A 16,879-nucleotide genomic window follows, 5' to 3' on the forward strand; every position below is an offset into this window, starting at 1 on the left:
TTCAAACACCTTAAATCCGACCTGATTGTTATGTTTGATATCTTAACCATGGCAATGTAATGTGTATCCAACCAAAAAGTGATCTGTATCATAAATTTAAATTAGTTTAGGGGACGACCATTTAATTGATTCATGGGTGAGGGGAAGTTTTTGTGTCACTTTTTGGACACGCAGAAAATAAATATTCTGGCCACGGTCTGAGTGAAATAAATAATCTGGTCGCCTTTAAGTTGGAAATAAATAGTCTGACCTCATCAAATTTGCCAGAATTAAATGTTCGTCCCATTACTCAAAAGCTAGTTCAAAGGTAAATACAACTTATTAAAAAAAATCATGTTTCTAAACGGTTTCCCGCATATTTCAATGTATACCTGATTTCCAAAAAGTATGTGACTGGTAAATAGAGCATGTAAAATTATGGCAAGTGTTGCCGGCTTTGATTAAAATATCTTAATTAAAGCCGGCAAAATAGCATATTTCTATAGCAAGGGCTGTTTTGCCAGCGCCGGCAATATGGTGAATTTGTTATTTGGCCGGTTCTTTGTAAATAATGAATTTTGATATTTACTTTTGAAAAGTACTTTGTCAACATAAAAGAATCAGATTATTACTCATATAGCTGTATAAGATAACAGTAACAATATTCGAGATACATATAATCGTTTAAAAACATTTATGAGTCCAAGTGAAAATAAGAATTTGTTAAAAGAAATAAAAATTAAAAATATTGAGCATCCATTTGTAGCAATGAAATTAATCATATCAAAACATGAAGTTGAAATTACTTCTAAAATCAGACACAGTCTAATATTCTACATGTATGCATAAGAATAAAATCTCAGATCGATACTTATATAGTTTATAAGATATCGTATATAGTTTATATGATATCTTATAAATTATATGAGATATCTTATTATCTATATGAGATAATAATAATAATAATAATAATAATAATAATAATAATAATAATAATAATAATAATAATAATAAATTCTTTATTTAACGAAGGTAACTCATTTAACATACAATTGTTAATCTCACACGAGGCCTTCACACATTAAAATGAACAATTAATACATAACATTAAAATGAACAATTAATACATATAGCATCAAAATGAACAATTAGTACATATAACAATCAATGCATATAACACAATAATCAATAGAGATGTACACAATTACAAATTTATATACACAAGCATGAAAACAGACTGTAGAACTAGCATGGCAAGAATGTCCTAAGAAAAAAAAAGTTTGTCTACTCATTTTGTTTTGTGATAAAAAGATTAGCACATTTCATCTTAAAGCTTTCGATATGACTTGAATCCTTTATAACATTTGGCAAACTATTCCAAATAATTAGACCAGAATATTGAAAAGTCTTTTTGAAGTATTCAGACTTTGGCCTTGGTAAATGAAGATGTCCAGATGTTGTTGACCTAAGAGAATAACTATATAGATCACTGCACGCAGTAAATTTACTAGTAAGATAATCTGGCGCTAGTCCATTCATACATTTAAACATTAAAATGGCTTGAAAGTATTTTATCCGTGTAAAAATGGTCATCCAATTAAGTTCTTTAAACATTGATATTGATGGATAATCAAAAGGTTTATTCAAAATTAATCTTGCTGTACGCTTTTGCAGCTTAAGAATCCGCTCAATGTTGCAGTTTGCGGTAAAACCCCATATGGTGCAACAATAATCAATTATTGGTAATATATAACTATTGTAAAAAAGGATAAGACCTTTGCGAGGCAAGTATCGTTTAAATCTATTTAGCAGGTATAATCTGCTTGAAAAAATCTCACATACTTTATCTATGTGAATTGACCATGATAGATTTTTATCTATATGGATACCAAGAAGCTTTTCTACTTCCACATTGTCAAATGAAGTCTGATTTTGCGATAATACACACAAGACATCATTACAATTCTCAAGTTTTCTCTCAGATCCCATAAGCATACATTTGGACTTCTTGTTATTTATTATCATATTGTTTTCAGCACACCATTCAATTACGTTTTCAAAGTCTTTATTTAAACAAGAGTTTAAGTTTGAAATAGATTTAGACGATATATGCAAAGTTGTGTCATCAGCATATAATTCAGACTCTGTGTGTTTTAATGTAAACGGGAGATCATTTATATAGATTAAGAATAATAAAGGTCCTAATATGGAACCTTGTGGGACCCCGAATGTTACATTATTGTATCCTGATTCAGTTGTTCCAATTTTAACCTTTTGCAATCTATTTGAAAGGTAGGACGAAAACCACTTAACAGAGTGATCATCACATCTATATAAATTAAGTTTCGATAATAAGATGTTATGGTTAACAGTATCAAATGGTTTTTTTTAATCTAAAAATAAAACAGCAGTGAAATTGCCTTTGTCAAATTCTTCTAACCATTTGTCAATTATTTTGATAAGTGCTGTGTGGCATGAGTGTTTTTCTCTAAATCCAGATTGTTGTTGTACTAGTAGTTTGTATTTAGTTAAAAATGAATATAATGTTTAAACACAGTCCTCTCAAAAATCTTGGACACTGTAGGTAAAATTGAGATAGGACGATAATTGTTAGGATCATCCTTATTACCGGCTTTGAAAATTGGAGTTACTTTTGCATACTTTAGAATATCAGGAAATATACATGTACATAAACTAAGGTTTATAATATGAGTAAGAGAATCTACAATTATTGATTTTGATACTTTAAATATTCTTGGGCCAACTCCATCGGTCCCGGTTGATTTATTAATATCTAGATTTGTGAGATATTTAAAGACATCACCATTTGTGACAGTATACAGTGAAAACAACGTGTTATCATTAATTTTGGATTTCACATAATTGTTTATTTTCTCTGATTCAAAGTTAGAATGGGGATGTGGAATAAGTTTTTCTCCCACTGAACTAAACTGATCATTTAAACAGTTTACAATGTAAATTTTATCCGTAAGATTCTTATCTTCGTATGTTATCATATCAATATCATGATTCGTTGTAGAGTTAAGATCTTTTAAATGTCTCCATAGAGTTTTACAGTTTTTATCATTATTGATGGCATCCATAAAATACTTAGATTTTGAAGAACGAATCAGTTTATTTGTTAGGTTCCGATATTTCTTATAATTATCCGTATCTTTCTTTTTATGATAATAATCTCTCTGGTAAACTGATTAGCATATTTCATCTGTATACCACTCTGGTTGATATTTATTTTTTATCCGTTTGGTTACAACAGGGGCATGTTTATCTAAAACATTAACAATAAAAGACATCTTATAAAATATATGAGATATCGTATAAAATATATAAGATATCTTATAAACTTAATAAGATATCTTATAAACTTAATAAGATATCTTATATACTTTAGAAGATAACTTATAAATTTATATAAGATATATTATAAAGTTTATACGATATCATATAAAGTTTAAAAGATATCTTTAAAAGAAAATTATATGAGGTATTGGGCCTTTGTTTGAGATAATATAATTTAGCCATATAGACTAGAATGAAGCACAATTAAACCAAGGATTTGTATAGTCTTACTATACAAATCCTTGATTAAACCAGAGACATATGTATTATATGTCTCTGATTAAACTGAAAAAATAAGCCATTTTGATACTGCACTGTTACATTACGGGATAACGTAACCGTTCCGGATTAGAGCTAGATACAATGGGCGCATCTGCTTCCGGTTTGGATACCATATGCGCGCTTATTCTGACCTTTGTGGCTATTTTTATGGTATTAATATCAATCTCTTTTTGATTATCAGAAATATCATAATGTGTCTCGCTTTTGTTACTATGATATCACAATTTACATAATGATTATATCAGTATATTCGAATGACCATTCATACACGAACAATAACTCAATTCCTGTTCTTGGCTTTCTCAAAATGGCGACGAACATTTACGAAAAATCCAAATTCAGGAGTAGAATATCTGGCCTCTATCTGTTTAGATTGCTTAGTTTCTTCATCACAACACATTCATGTATGTCGCACTAGTGAAAATATATATTAGCTACCGTTCTATAAATCCAAGCAACTTTTGAGTCTGTGTTTTACATGTTAAAATAACTACAGATTTTGGAAGGTACGTCGACTGTAAAGTAAATACAAACATTACAGTTGTTTGTTATGTAGAAAAAGAAACGAAGTAGTATCCGTATCTCAACGTCGAAAATAACAATTCTGACTTTTAGTCGACAGGAGAAAGAGCACATATAAACTACATGTATGTTCGATAGCTGATTTGAAGCTCTTTACTACCCTGCAGTACCTTGAATGACAAAAATAACCTGAAATAAAGCTGTAAAATTAGCTTTCGAGATGTTTTGGCCACACAACCAGTTCGGTCAACGGTCTGAATACTTTTTATTGGTTTCTAATCCAATATTACATGATTAACATATGAAATTGTCTGTTCACCAAATTACCAACCAAAAAAACTGATTAATTGTATTTTGCCTAATGTTCAGTGGCAAATATTTCGTGCATATTCAAAATGACTCATCCCATAAAAATTGACATTTCAATTTATATAAGTCAACTTCTGTATGCATAATGAATTTCAAATGTCAAGGATATAACCAGTCAGGGGACTTACTTAAATGAATGATTTCTAAATCACTGATTCAAGTAACATTGTGTCCACAAATGTTGGAAGTAAGACTTGTCTTTCTTTGATAATCACCTATTTAAGTAGTACAAATAAATCACTAGACTAAGTGATTTTAATTTTATTGTAACTTTAATATACAATACTAATGATCCAGGGACTAACTATGTTGCTAAAATTATCAGAACCAACATCTGTATTGAAAGGATGACCGGTCATGTCAGGTGATGACCCTTGTACTAAATCTGGGATAATGAAATAAAAATCACTTGTTTTAAGTATCATACCTCTATTTTCTTCCAAAAAATCACTTCTTTAAGTATTATTATTTTAAAAAAAAAACATTAATTTAAACACCCCCGAACAGTGAAATTTTGATCGCGAACAGTAAAATTTTATTACATAATCTGTAAGATGAAACCTTGAATTTTACAGGAAAAATACTCCCACTGCTGGGAAAAATCTGTTAAGAGAGTATCAGTTCATTATGTAAAGCCTTGATTATAGCATTTTTTCAACAAATATAGAATTTACAGCTAAATGACTGCATCAAGGAAGCAAAAGGTTGATTTTTTTCAATTTTACTAATAATAAGATATAATCTAAACCTATATGTTTAAAATTTTGGTAAAACTACAAAATCACAATTTGTGACAAAATTTCGAATTTGATACTTAAGGTAGCACTACAGTCTAACAATGATTTTTTGAAGATATTTTTTTTATCACATAATTTTGAAGTAAGTATTATTCTGCACAGTTTGTAAAAATCCCAAAGTCATTATCATATCACAACAGGGAGTAAATTGATAATGAACGTATGTAAATAAAAGCACATGTAATTAATCTAAATATATAGGCATTTGGGAGGGGCTAATATGTCAATCATCTGTTGGTACCAGTGTCCAGCGGTTAATCCCTGACCACAAGATAAATATCTCATTGCATTGCAACAAAACTAATTTATAAAACATGGAAGTTTAGAACAGAGAAAAAGAAAAAGATATGAATAGGAAAAAAATCTACCAAAATGAAAAAAAAAACTATGGAAAAGAGTGTGAAAGTATCTTTGAAAGCCTCTGACTGCCTGTATAAATTTCTCGTCTTTGGTCTTCTAGATTTAAAAATAATTTTAGGCATTTTAACTAATTTTAAGTTTATGTGAAATTTTTTAATTCCATGAAACTCAGTAACCATGTTGGACAGTCTATTTTCAAGAAGGGGATGGTCTTGATCTTTTTATGGACATGTATTTTAATTTTAATATTTTAGCTAATTTCAGTCATCATGGTCATATTATATTTCTTTTTAAAATTCAAATGAAAATTATTCTTTATAGTGAGAATAATGATGTTAAATATTAATTATGATGCAGCTGGCCAATCCTGTTATTCTCTTATCTTATACTGTCTGGACAGAGGCGGAGCTTTGTCTTTATTTAATTACTACATCACAGATGTTGGTCAAATCTGTGACGTCAAACTTCCGCCAAATGCCAAGTTAGTGTTATACAGTGCACACAAAATGCAAATTTGACAGCATTAGAGCATCAAAGACACCATGTGTGTGGTTCTATTGATAAAGTAATGGTGTCAGAACACTCCTGGGGTGTTCCCAGTGGAATTTTTGTATTTATGTGGCATTTATAGGGGTTCTTAAGAGGAAATTCAGTTTTAAGGTCATTTCTCAGAACAATTTTTCATGAGAATTGTAAGGAAAAAATGAAAATAGAAACTTTATGGGTACCCCCTTTGGCTTGACTTTGATATATGTGATTGAAGGGAGTATTTTCTACAATACCGTGTCCCAGTTTTTGGATAATTTGTTTCTTAATGAATTTATAGGTCTCCAAAGATGAAAGGTGAAATGAGGTTTGGCATCCAGCAGTAAAAGTAATATATCTTATTACTGGAGGCATATATCAAAAATCTGAGACACGGTTTTGTAGATTGTGAATGGTTGATTAAAGGGATGAAAACAAATTTTTACTACCACTTGACCTGAATGTGCCATTTTCATCCAAGTTGGAAGACCACTTTTTTGGCAATTAATGGGCTATATTTTGAGATAAATCATACCAAAAATAAATTTATCTATAGATTAAGAAAGAGTTATATTTCAGCTTTAAAATGAGTTAAAGATTTTTAAAATCCATTGAGTAGTTTTGGAGAAATTAATCTTTAAAGACTGTTGGTTGGAGTCAGAAAATTCTGACTGTAGTGCTACCTTAAATAAGTGATTTTATAAATCACTTATTTCAGTAATTCCCCTGACTGATAACTACTGTAAAAAGAATTCATACACATTGTTTTTGGTTGATTATTTAAAACTATCCAAATTACTAATATTGCCCTTCTCTTTTAAATACACATTTATTACCTACTGTACAAATAAGTCAAAATAATAGTACTTTAGGAAGTGTACGAGGAGATCTTTAATTTTGTCAAGATTCACTTCTAAATTGCAAATAAATCATTTAAAGGTTGGCCATGTAAGGCATGGAAATAGGATTGATGTGAAATTCTAAAGGCAACTTTTAATAATTTTTAATGTTTGTAAGTACTTTTTTTCAGTTTGTGAGTGAGGTGGTATACAGGTAGTAAATATAACTTAATATCAATGAAAGCTGCAATAAAATCATATTCAATCATTTACTTTTTGAAAAAATCCCTTTGTTGTCAGATATTTTAAAATATGTTCATTTTGATTGTAGGAATGTCCGTACAAGGTAGTGTGAAATGATGGAGATCTCTGATGAAGGAACAGAAAATCAGATTACTAATGTTGACGAAGGAACAGAACATCATATTCCTAATGTTGAAGAAGGAACAGAACATCAGATTCCTAATGTAGAAATCGATACTATGGATTGCGAGCAAATTATTGAGGTTGAGAATCCACAAGGACAAAAAAATATTATCATCCTCGTAGACAGGCCTACAGATATTAAATCTACGGAACAGGACGCTGATTGTTCAAAAAATGTCCAAAATTCTGTCCTAGACTATTACAGTTCTGAACCAGGTGTGTTAGTAATGGATGAATCTAGTCAAGAATCAAATCAATCCAACAAGGGTTCTACAAAGTCTGAAAAAGAGAAAAGTGAGACTGGTACTACTGACAATAGTGATGATACAACAATAGAACCATCTGAAAATTTAAGCAAATCTGAATTACATGAAAAGTCAGTTGATGTTGATAGTACATGTAAATCTGAAATGAAACAGGATGCTGCTGAGACATCAACATCTCAAATGGATGAAAGTGGAACAGGTTTGTGTACTCAAGACACTGAAACAAATGAGGGGAAAATGGATTTGGAAGAAGAAGAGAAAGAGGAAGAAAATGATATGACAGAAGAACAAAAAGAGGAAGTAAAAGATAAGACTGAAGCACAAAAAGAAAAAGAAAATGATATGACAGAAGAACAAAAAAAAGATGAAAATGATATGACAGAAGAAGAAGCACAAGAAATCCTGATGAAAGCCCTGCAGAAAATAGTAGGTCTATGAAAACGCCATATAAAATTAATTTGTAGATTATGACAGATATATTCCTTTCACAAAAATATATCAGATATATTTCATGCCCTTAAAATGTTGTATAAACTATATGTTTGAATATTCAGGTCAAAGAGAGGCGAAAGATACCATAGGGACATTTAATTCAAACTCATAAGTCAAATGTAAGTCGAAAATAAACTGACAACGCCATGGCTTAAAAAGAAAAAGACAAACAATAGTATTAGTACACAAAACACAACATAGAAAACTAAAGACTGAGCAACACCAACCCCACCAAAAAACTTGGGGTGATCTCAAATATATATGTAAATGAATGAATAAAATTGAGAGTGGAAATGGGGAATGTGTCAAAAAGACAACAACCCGACCAAAGAGCACAAAACAGCCCAAGGCTGAATGCCAAGCCCTCTGCACATTAAATAACCATTGTAACAACTCTGAGGGGTCTGTGGGTAGCCTATTGCAAGGAAAAATTCCTGTCCTAAACATGCATGAAATATTTGCCACTGGACCTAAAGCACACAACAAGCAATCATATATAAATGTATATGTCAAACATAATAGTACTATATCCTGTTTTTGGATGGTCATTGTAAAATTACAGCATATGTCACTCATACATTTTTAATTTTATCCAGACTGACACTTTTCAAGAGTCAGTTGACTGTTATAGATAGCACAAATCTACAACAATCAAAATATCATTATACACCACCAAATAAACAATCATAGATGATATAGTCATGCTTTCAGTCAGTGATTACATTTAAAAACAAATTTTTTAAATATTTTTTCATTTTATCTATTGCACTACAAAAATGTTTTATTTCATACAAATGTATATATTTCTTATTTCAACATCTGCCTTATTGATAGCACATATTTTTTATTTTCAGAGTCCAAAAATTGGAAAAGACTTTGTTTTGATGTTTAAAGACCCAAGTACATCTAAAGTAAAGGAGTTTTCATCAGACAAAGGAAGAAAGTTCTTACAACATAATACAGATGTGGTTAAAAAATTCAGCAATGTTGTCAGTGGTAAGGATTTTATAACTTTATCTTTGTCTTTAGATTTTTTTTTAAAAAGCACACAATATACCAACTCATCATTATAAGAAAGCCATGATTATATTGCTTTCAAGTAAATGCTGATAAGAGATTTAGTGCGTATATCAGGCAATAATACATGAGCTTGGTGAGTAATGTAGAAACTTTGAGTCTCTTAGTTATATTCAATTTAGTTGTATTTCTATTATTAGCAAATCAGAAAAAAATGTTTGAGGCATGTTCTGACCTCCCAAAACTTGAGAATTTAAAGGACCGTAAAAAAAAATTACTTGCATAAATAAATTTTAGGAGGAGATTAAGGGGAGACTATCCTAACCTTATAAAAAAAAATTCAAATCTTACAAATTTGTTTATACAAGTAATCATGACTTATATCTTCAATCGTCCAATATGTAAACTTGATACATTTGTAATCCATAGTATAAGGAACTGGTTTACATTGTCCAACAGCTCAGTTTCATGTCAAGACGAAGCCCCTTGCTGTTTCAAAAACAAAACTGTATTTAAATTTAATTTAGTTTTCATTTTTAATTGGATGTAAACCTAACAGCTGGAATTGCCAGGGGCTGTTTTCAGAAAATTGCTATGTACCGATACATGTACCATATAAAAATTAATTGTTCTCCATAGCCTGTAGGTTTAAAAGAGTTTTTTGCACTTTAAGACTCAAGTGATTGCAAATTTCATGGTACTGTAATCTACATGTATGATTTTCAGCAGTTATATTGTGAAATTGCAGCAAACCTTTGATTTTAATGACACCAACAACTAAACATGATTGAAATTTTGGACAAATAATTTACATCCTACTATATACCTAATATCTAGAACATATTGTGCATGAAAAATATAAAGTTCTACATTTCTTTGAAAAACATTTCTCTTTGACTTTCAAACTTTTCATTACCAAACATTATCTTGAGTGAACCCAAGATCTTTCATGGTTAAAACTGCCTTGGATGATAGGAGTGCCTAGATAAATGAATAGGAAGGAAATTCTAAAATTTGTTTTCAAGCAAAGTTCATTTAGCGCAGATTGTGAAATTTTTCAGTTTTTCAAACCTGGAGTTTTCTTAAAAAAAATGATTTATTTTTCTTTTCTGAAGTCTTTCTATCTATGGGTAATGGGATATTTTTAGCTGACATTATGAGTATCCGATTTGCCGGAGTCTACTGTAATACATGAATTATTAAATTAAAATTTTTTATAATTTATGTATTTTCAGGTAAGAAAACTACAATCTCTGAAGAAAGTACGTCCAAAATAGGAGGACATAGTAGGTCAGAAGATACTGCGATGGAATTAGATGATGAAACTGACAGTGAAACAGAAGATAAATCTCCTGTAAAAAGAGATAAAAACATTAAAAAAAAGATGGTGGAAATAAAACCTGTAAAAAGGGTTCCAAGAACATCAGTTATAATGAAAAAATTAGCAAAGTTGGATGAAAAAGAGAGAATGAAGAATTTACAAGCTTACTCTTGTAAAGAATGTCCTTCAAAATTTGGAACAATGGGAAATTTGAATAAACATATGAAAAATAAGCATAACACAGAGGATGGATGTAAAATAGTCCACAAAGTATATGATAGTGATAACTCTTCATCAGACATGATTGAACATCAAAATAATGAAACAATGGAAGAAAATACAGATGAAACGAAGGTAACAGACAAATTGGTAGATGTAAAAAAGAAAGTGAAAGATGAAAAAAGTGTTGAATTTATGATGAAAAACTGTGGTGATTTTGAAACAGTGGTTAACGTCTCTGATTATGTTGATCCTCCTGGGGATATCAGTGATGATGGTTCTGAGATCACTAATACTCCAAGAGTAAAAAGAGGGCGAGGAAGACCTCCAAAAATTAAAAACCCTTTTCTAGAACCTAAAAAACCAGTGGAAAATGAAAGCAATGATGTTGTTAGTCGTGGTAGAGGTAGACCAAGGAAAAATACAGGAATAAGTTCACCAAAAGATACTGTCACTGAAGTAGATAAAAAAAGCAAAACTGAAAGAAATTCTAAAATTAGTTACACTGATGAAGATATGGACTGTTTTATCCGAACTGTTGAAGAAGAAAATACAAGAATGAATTTAGAATGTAAAATTTGCCTTCTCAGATTTTCTAGTCATCGTATGGCAAGAGAACATATTGTACAGGAACATAAACAAAATCTTGTACAATGTACCAAAACTCTTGAAAAGTTTCCAGACACAATTAAAACTTCTAGATGGGACAATTATATTTATTACATTGAAGATGACATAAAGGAGGAAATAATTCCTTCAGAACTGTTCACATCTGTAGGACGGGGAGGAAGAAAAAGAACGCCTAGTAAGAAATTACTGGAATCAACGTCGGCTCTTAGAACGAAAACATATGTTTGTAAAATATGTCACAGAAAAGCTATCCATAAATGTGGTATACTTCAACACATGAAAAAGTTCCACATCGATGAACTGCCAGAAAAATCAGAAGATAGTGGAGAGGAAGAGGAGGAGGAAGAAGAACAACAAGAGGAAAGTGATGAAGAAATGGAGCAAAACGATGAAGATCAAGATTATAAACCAACACATAAAGGGGTTCATGACAATGAAGAGGAAAGTATTAAAAAACCAAGAGGTAGAAAACGAAAGCAGGAATTAAATCCTGAAACTTCAGAATCAACACAAAAGAAGATAAAGAATGAAAAAGATCAGACAAAGGAAGTTCATGTTAAGATAGAAGTAGTAGAAGATGAAAATAGCCATGCTCAGAAAAATGAGAAGGTAGGTGCAACTGGAGATCTTCAGACAAATGAAGAAGCAGATAAAAGTAAAGATGAGGTCGATATGGATGAAAATACAACAAACAATAATGATACAAGTATGAGGGTAAAAAAGAATGCTTTATACAGAAAGCCAAAATATATAAATAATCGATCTAGAGCCAAAACTTTCAAGAAAGTTCCATCATACTACAAATATTGTGATCACGGTGAAGAAGATATCACAAGAAAATCTACTCAACAGCTTCCATTCTGCAAAAAATGTGACCGCTTCAAATGTATGACATGTACATTGACGTTCAACAAAAGTTCTCATGTCAACAGACATGTCAGAATCATTCACAACAAGGAAAAAAAATACAAATGCCCAACATGTGAAGCCTGTTTTACTACAAATGAATCACTACAATATCACAATAAGTGGCATACAGGAGTCAAAGATGTAGAATGTCCTCATTGTGATATGAAATTCCTTGTACACAAAAACTTAAGAAAGCACATGAATAAACATCATCCCGGTCTTATAACACAAAGGAGAAAGAAAACAAATTACTGTGAAATATGTGACTCGATATTCACACGTAAAGATCGACTTGAATACCACATGTTGGAAAAACATCCTGCAAATAATCCAGATAGAGAATGTCGTATTTGTGGACAGAAGTTTGAAACGGATTTAGATTGTACGGATCATTCTAATGCCCATGCAGATATGAAGAAGGTCCCTGTAGCAAAATGTCCCCATTGCCCTTTATATTGTTCATCAAAAAATAATTTAAAGCGACATGTTGATAGAGTTCACTTGAACATAAAGAAATACCTGTGCAATGAATGTGGAAAAAGGTTTAAAGGACGTGATGCCTATTTATATCATGCTAAGAGACATGTTGATCCTTTTGGTAGAGATTTTGAATGCCATATTTGTTCCAAGAAAATTGCGACAGAAAAAGGTTTGGAGATACATCTCCGTGTGCATACTGGTCTTAAACCTTATGTTTGTGAAACGTGCGGTAAAGGCTTCGCTCAGAAGGGCAACATGCTATCCCATCAGGCCATTCACTTTGATGATAGACCCTTTGAATGTGAAGAGTGTCATAAAACATTTAAGAAGAAATTTGATTTGTATAAACACAAGAAAAGACATAAAGTTAAACACACTGTGGCTACCGGGGATATGACTCACTTAGAAGGAGCTGGGAAGATATATAATTGTCCATTAGAGGATTGTGACGGCATATTCTGCAGCACTACCGATCTTAGATTACATATGAGAAGGCATAATAATGAAAAGCCGTATGAATGTTCAATTTGTTTTAAGAGTTTTGCAGTTAAAAGTCGTTTGATTCGCCACTTAAGAAACGTCCATTCTTTGACTCTACCTGATTCAAATCTTGAATCCATGAAAGATCCAGATTTCTTGAAAAAAATGGAAACTGCTCGGGAAATGTATGAAGAGAGGAGAAGACGATTTCAAACAGTAATGATACCTCAGCCTAGCGGAGAACAGATTGAGGTTCAGATCATGACAGAAGATACTGAGGGAGTGGAAGATCTCCTTGCATTATCAAATGCAACAACGTTTAATAAAGAGGTTGTTAAAGAGGAAAACATGGATGAAGATGACCAGAATGAGGAGATACATTTAAAGATAGAAACATCGGAGGACAACGAAGGAGGGGTACAGATAATAAATGTTCGGGAAGATAGTTCTGGAGAAGTGCAGATTCATACAGAGGATGAAAATATTGTATTGGATCCTGCCATTATACAAACTTTACTTAACAGTGGACAACAAACAATTTACTATTATGTTGATCAATAAACGGAGGTTATTCTCAATGTCAAGTCAGATTTAGTTGGCAACACATGATTTACTATTATGTTGATCAGTAAATGGAGTATATATCAATGAATGGGGTATTGCTCAATGTCAAATCAGATTTACATTATATATGTATTTTCAACATTTTATATTGGTTTAAATATGGAATCAATCAGAGATTTAATTTTTATCACTGTTAAAGGTTCTGAACAGTTTAATTTCAGATTTCTCAGGTTCTTTATTTAATAAAAATCAGGCACAAGTCAAATATGCAATAGTATTACTCAGTACATACATTATTTTCTGTTCCACTTTTAACGTAAAATTATGAAATGTTCTGACATTTCATTCTCAGTGAGTCCTACATATTTTTAACACTGAGTTATTTGAATTTTTCTCTTTACACTAAAAATATTTCCACAAAATTTGACAAATCTGCCAAAAGCAAATAATTGTTGCATTATGTTGAATGAATTAAATGAAAATATGCACAGCATGGTTTAGATGCAGAAAAAATGTTTAAAAGGACGTTTTTTTATAAAATTTGTGAAACATGATATTTTTTTCATACATTTCAAACGTTTTATTTCATTAACTGTAAATCTATTATGTGCATTCCCCTATCACACTGAAAACATAGACAACAGCAAAAGTAGGCGAGACACTGGGTTCTGATGATACCCTTACAATTTTTTTTCTTAATTTACAATATTTAAGCCTTTATTCAGACATATTTCTATTCATAATGACCTATATTTAAACTTAAATTACTCTAATTGAGTTTTGCATTTAGGATCATGTAGTGAGTTCGTTTCATTTTGCCAAGTTTTTAAAAGTCATGTGGTTAATTGTCAGTGTGACTGTTGTATATATAGATGAATACATGTATGTCAAACAAAGTTCAGTATCATGTAAATATTGTGTAAACGATTCTTTTTTATGGTACATATTGCTGTCATTGATATATTTTGTTGGTTTTTTATTGGAGTATAGATTGCATTCATGCAATGAAAATCTTTATGTGACTGTTATAAAATCATTGTTAAAATGATATTTAAAATTGGAGTTATCTTTCTTTGTTTATAATTGTAGTTGAACCAATTCATAGTATTTTTCCAATGCTCAATTCAAAGCTAAGTTTAATTTTTAGTTCCGACTGCAAAATGAATCCAATTTTTACCCTCCAGTGCTCACAAGCACTGGTATTTATAATTTTGCAATTTATTTGCACATTTGTCATAAAAGATACATAATCATTATTTCTTTAAATTGTTGAAAACTGAAATTACTTTCCCTAATTGCTATCAGAACCATAACACTTACAACATGTACAATGATTAAGTTAAAAAATCAAATTGGCTGAAAAATTGTAATTTTCCTCTCATCATGCTAATTGTTAAACTATTTTAGTTTTTCAGAAATGTATGTGGGGAAAGTATATATTGCTCTTTGTATAAGTACTGGGTCAGTCTTTAACATTCATATAAATCTTTTGCAATTTGGTTGGCATTTTTTTTTTCTGTTGCTTGTTGTATAAGTCTGTATTATAAGTTTTCTTAAATATGCAAGTTGTTTTTTTTTCATTTTCTAGGAAAATCACTACTGTAGATTTATGTCTTGTTCTTAGTGATATATTAAAAAGAAGACACTACAATTACTGATTTGCAGGTGAAAAAAGTGGTTATTTTGCCAGAGAGAAAACGTTTGCGCAACTATTGTTAAATTTGGGGGAGATAACTTTCTCGATATTATCAAAATCACCAAATTTTACAATAATTTGTGAAATATTATGGATTGATTATTTGTTGAGGACTAATTTTGGTAAAATACTGTGAATTCATTTATTTTTGCCTTTAAGTCTGCATTTAGGTCAATTGCTTGATTTTAACAATTTAAATATTATTTGTTTTACAAGTGTTACAAATGCGTTTTGTATTAAACATATTTCTCTAATTTGTGAATACTCTGAGTCTTTGATTTGCCATTAAATATTATTATGTAAATATTTAAGATAATAGGATTAAACTGTTGAAAAGCTGTAAAAATGTTCTTTGTTTGCTTAAAATTTGGCTTCTGCATTAACACATTATTCAGGTGTGTAATACAAAGAAATAAACCTTAACAGAATATTTCTTCATACTGGTGGATGGCTCATACAGAGAAGGATATCATTATCGTTCCAGACAACCTGATGTAATTTCTTGGTTTTTGGTGGAGTTCATATTCCCCATATTTTATATGTTTTTTGTCCCTTTTTTGTAACTGGTTGGCTTTTTACAGAATTGATTTGACAGGGAGTATCAGAAGGCACTTATATTAATTGGTGGGGATTATTTTAGAAGATACTAAGCCAGGATGATTATAGGAAATAATCAATTAAAATTGTATATATGGTGGGGAAAAATAAGTTGACTTGAAAAAATCTGCATGACAGGATGTCTTAACATGATGTAATTACAGTTTTAATCATAAGTCAACTATCAAGAGCCTACATGTGTCAAATGATATATTTTAACCCTACGGTAAACTTGGATCTTCTACTTAGACTGCCAGTAAAACCCTTGCCAAAATAGGGCTTCTGCTTAGCTGTCTGGGATGTATAAATTTGGTAAGAATGGTGACTTTATATTTTATGCCTCATTAAGATTCTCTCTGCATATCTAAGAACCATTACAACAACTGAGGGGTCAGTAGATGGCCTGCTGCATGGCATAGTATCTGCCCCTACCCTATATTTCTTCTAGCGGGAGTACAGATTCCCCACTCCTTCTTCTCTCCTTCTTCCACCTTGCAGAATGGTTGCTTCTTCTGAATATGAATGAAATATTTGCTACTGGACATTAAGCAAGCAACAATCGATCTAAGGATAATTAGGTTATGGCCCAGACTGAAAAACGAAACAAAACAAAATTATTTGATCTTTACATGGTCAGATGTCATATACAAACAGTATGTTAGACGTCCACTTGAGATGTTATACACATATCGAAATGTCAAATGATTAAAAGTAATGGCCCTGAAAACACACGAAAATTTCATAAAAAT

At 30.9% G+C, this 16,879-nt stretch overlaps 1 protein-coding gene across 3 annotated transcripts; it reads left to right on the forward strand.

Annotated features, from left to right (window-relative positions):
- Positions 1–3,697: 3,697 nt before the first annotated feature.
- On the forward strand, positions 3,698–15,787 carry LOC127700844 (uncharacterized). Of its 3 annotated transcripts, none has more exons than XM_052204529.1 (4): positions 3,698–3,771; positions 7,365–8,151; positions 9,072–9,213; positions 10,470–15,787. In XM_052204529.1, the coding sequence occupies exons 2-4, from the start codon at positions 7,390–7,392 to the stop codon at positions 13,832–13,834; spliced, it is 4,269 nt and encodes a 1,422-aa protein (XP_052060489.1). In that variant the 5' UTR covers positions 3,698–3,771; positions 7,365–7,389; the 3' UTR covers positions 13,835–15,787. The 3 variants fall into 3 exon arrangements, with proteins under 3 accessions (XP_052060489.1, XP_052060490.1, XP_052060491.1); XM_052204530.1 differs by lacking the exon at positions 3,698–3,771 and adding an exon at positions 3,921–4,127; XM_052204531.1 differs by lacking the exon at positions 3,698–3,771 and adding an exon at positions 3,923–4,025.
- Positions 15,788–16,879: the final 1,092 nt, after the last annotated feature.

This window comes from Mytilus californianus, unplaced genomic scaffold, assembly GCF_021869535.1.
Source record: "Mytilus californianus isolate M0D057914Y unplaced genomic scaffold, xbMytCali1.0.p SCAF_5, whole genome shotgun sequence".
Lineage (NCBI taxonomy): Eukaryota > Metazoa > Mollusca > Bivalvia > Mytilida > Mytilidae > Mytilus > Mytilus californianus.

What these genes read in the sequence shown, in the direction of transcription:
- LOC127700844 (XM_052204529.1), top strand. Translation starts at nt 7,390, where the DNA reads ATGATGGAGATCTCTGATGAAGGAACAGAAAATCAGATTACTAATGTT. An exon ending in TGAAAGCCCTGCAGAAAATA is followed by an intron (nt 8,152 to 9,071) that starts GTAGGTCTATGA and finishes TTTTATTTTCAG; the next exon opens with AGTCCAAAAATTGGAAAAGA. An exon ending in ATTCAGCAATGTTGTCAGTG is followed by an intron (nt 9,214 to 10,469) that starts GTAAGGATTTTA and finishes ATGTATTTTCAG; the next exon opens with GTAAGAAAACTACAATCTCT.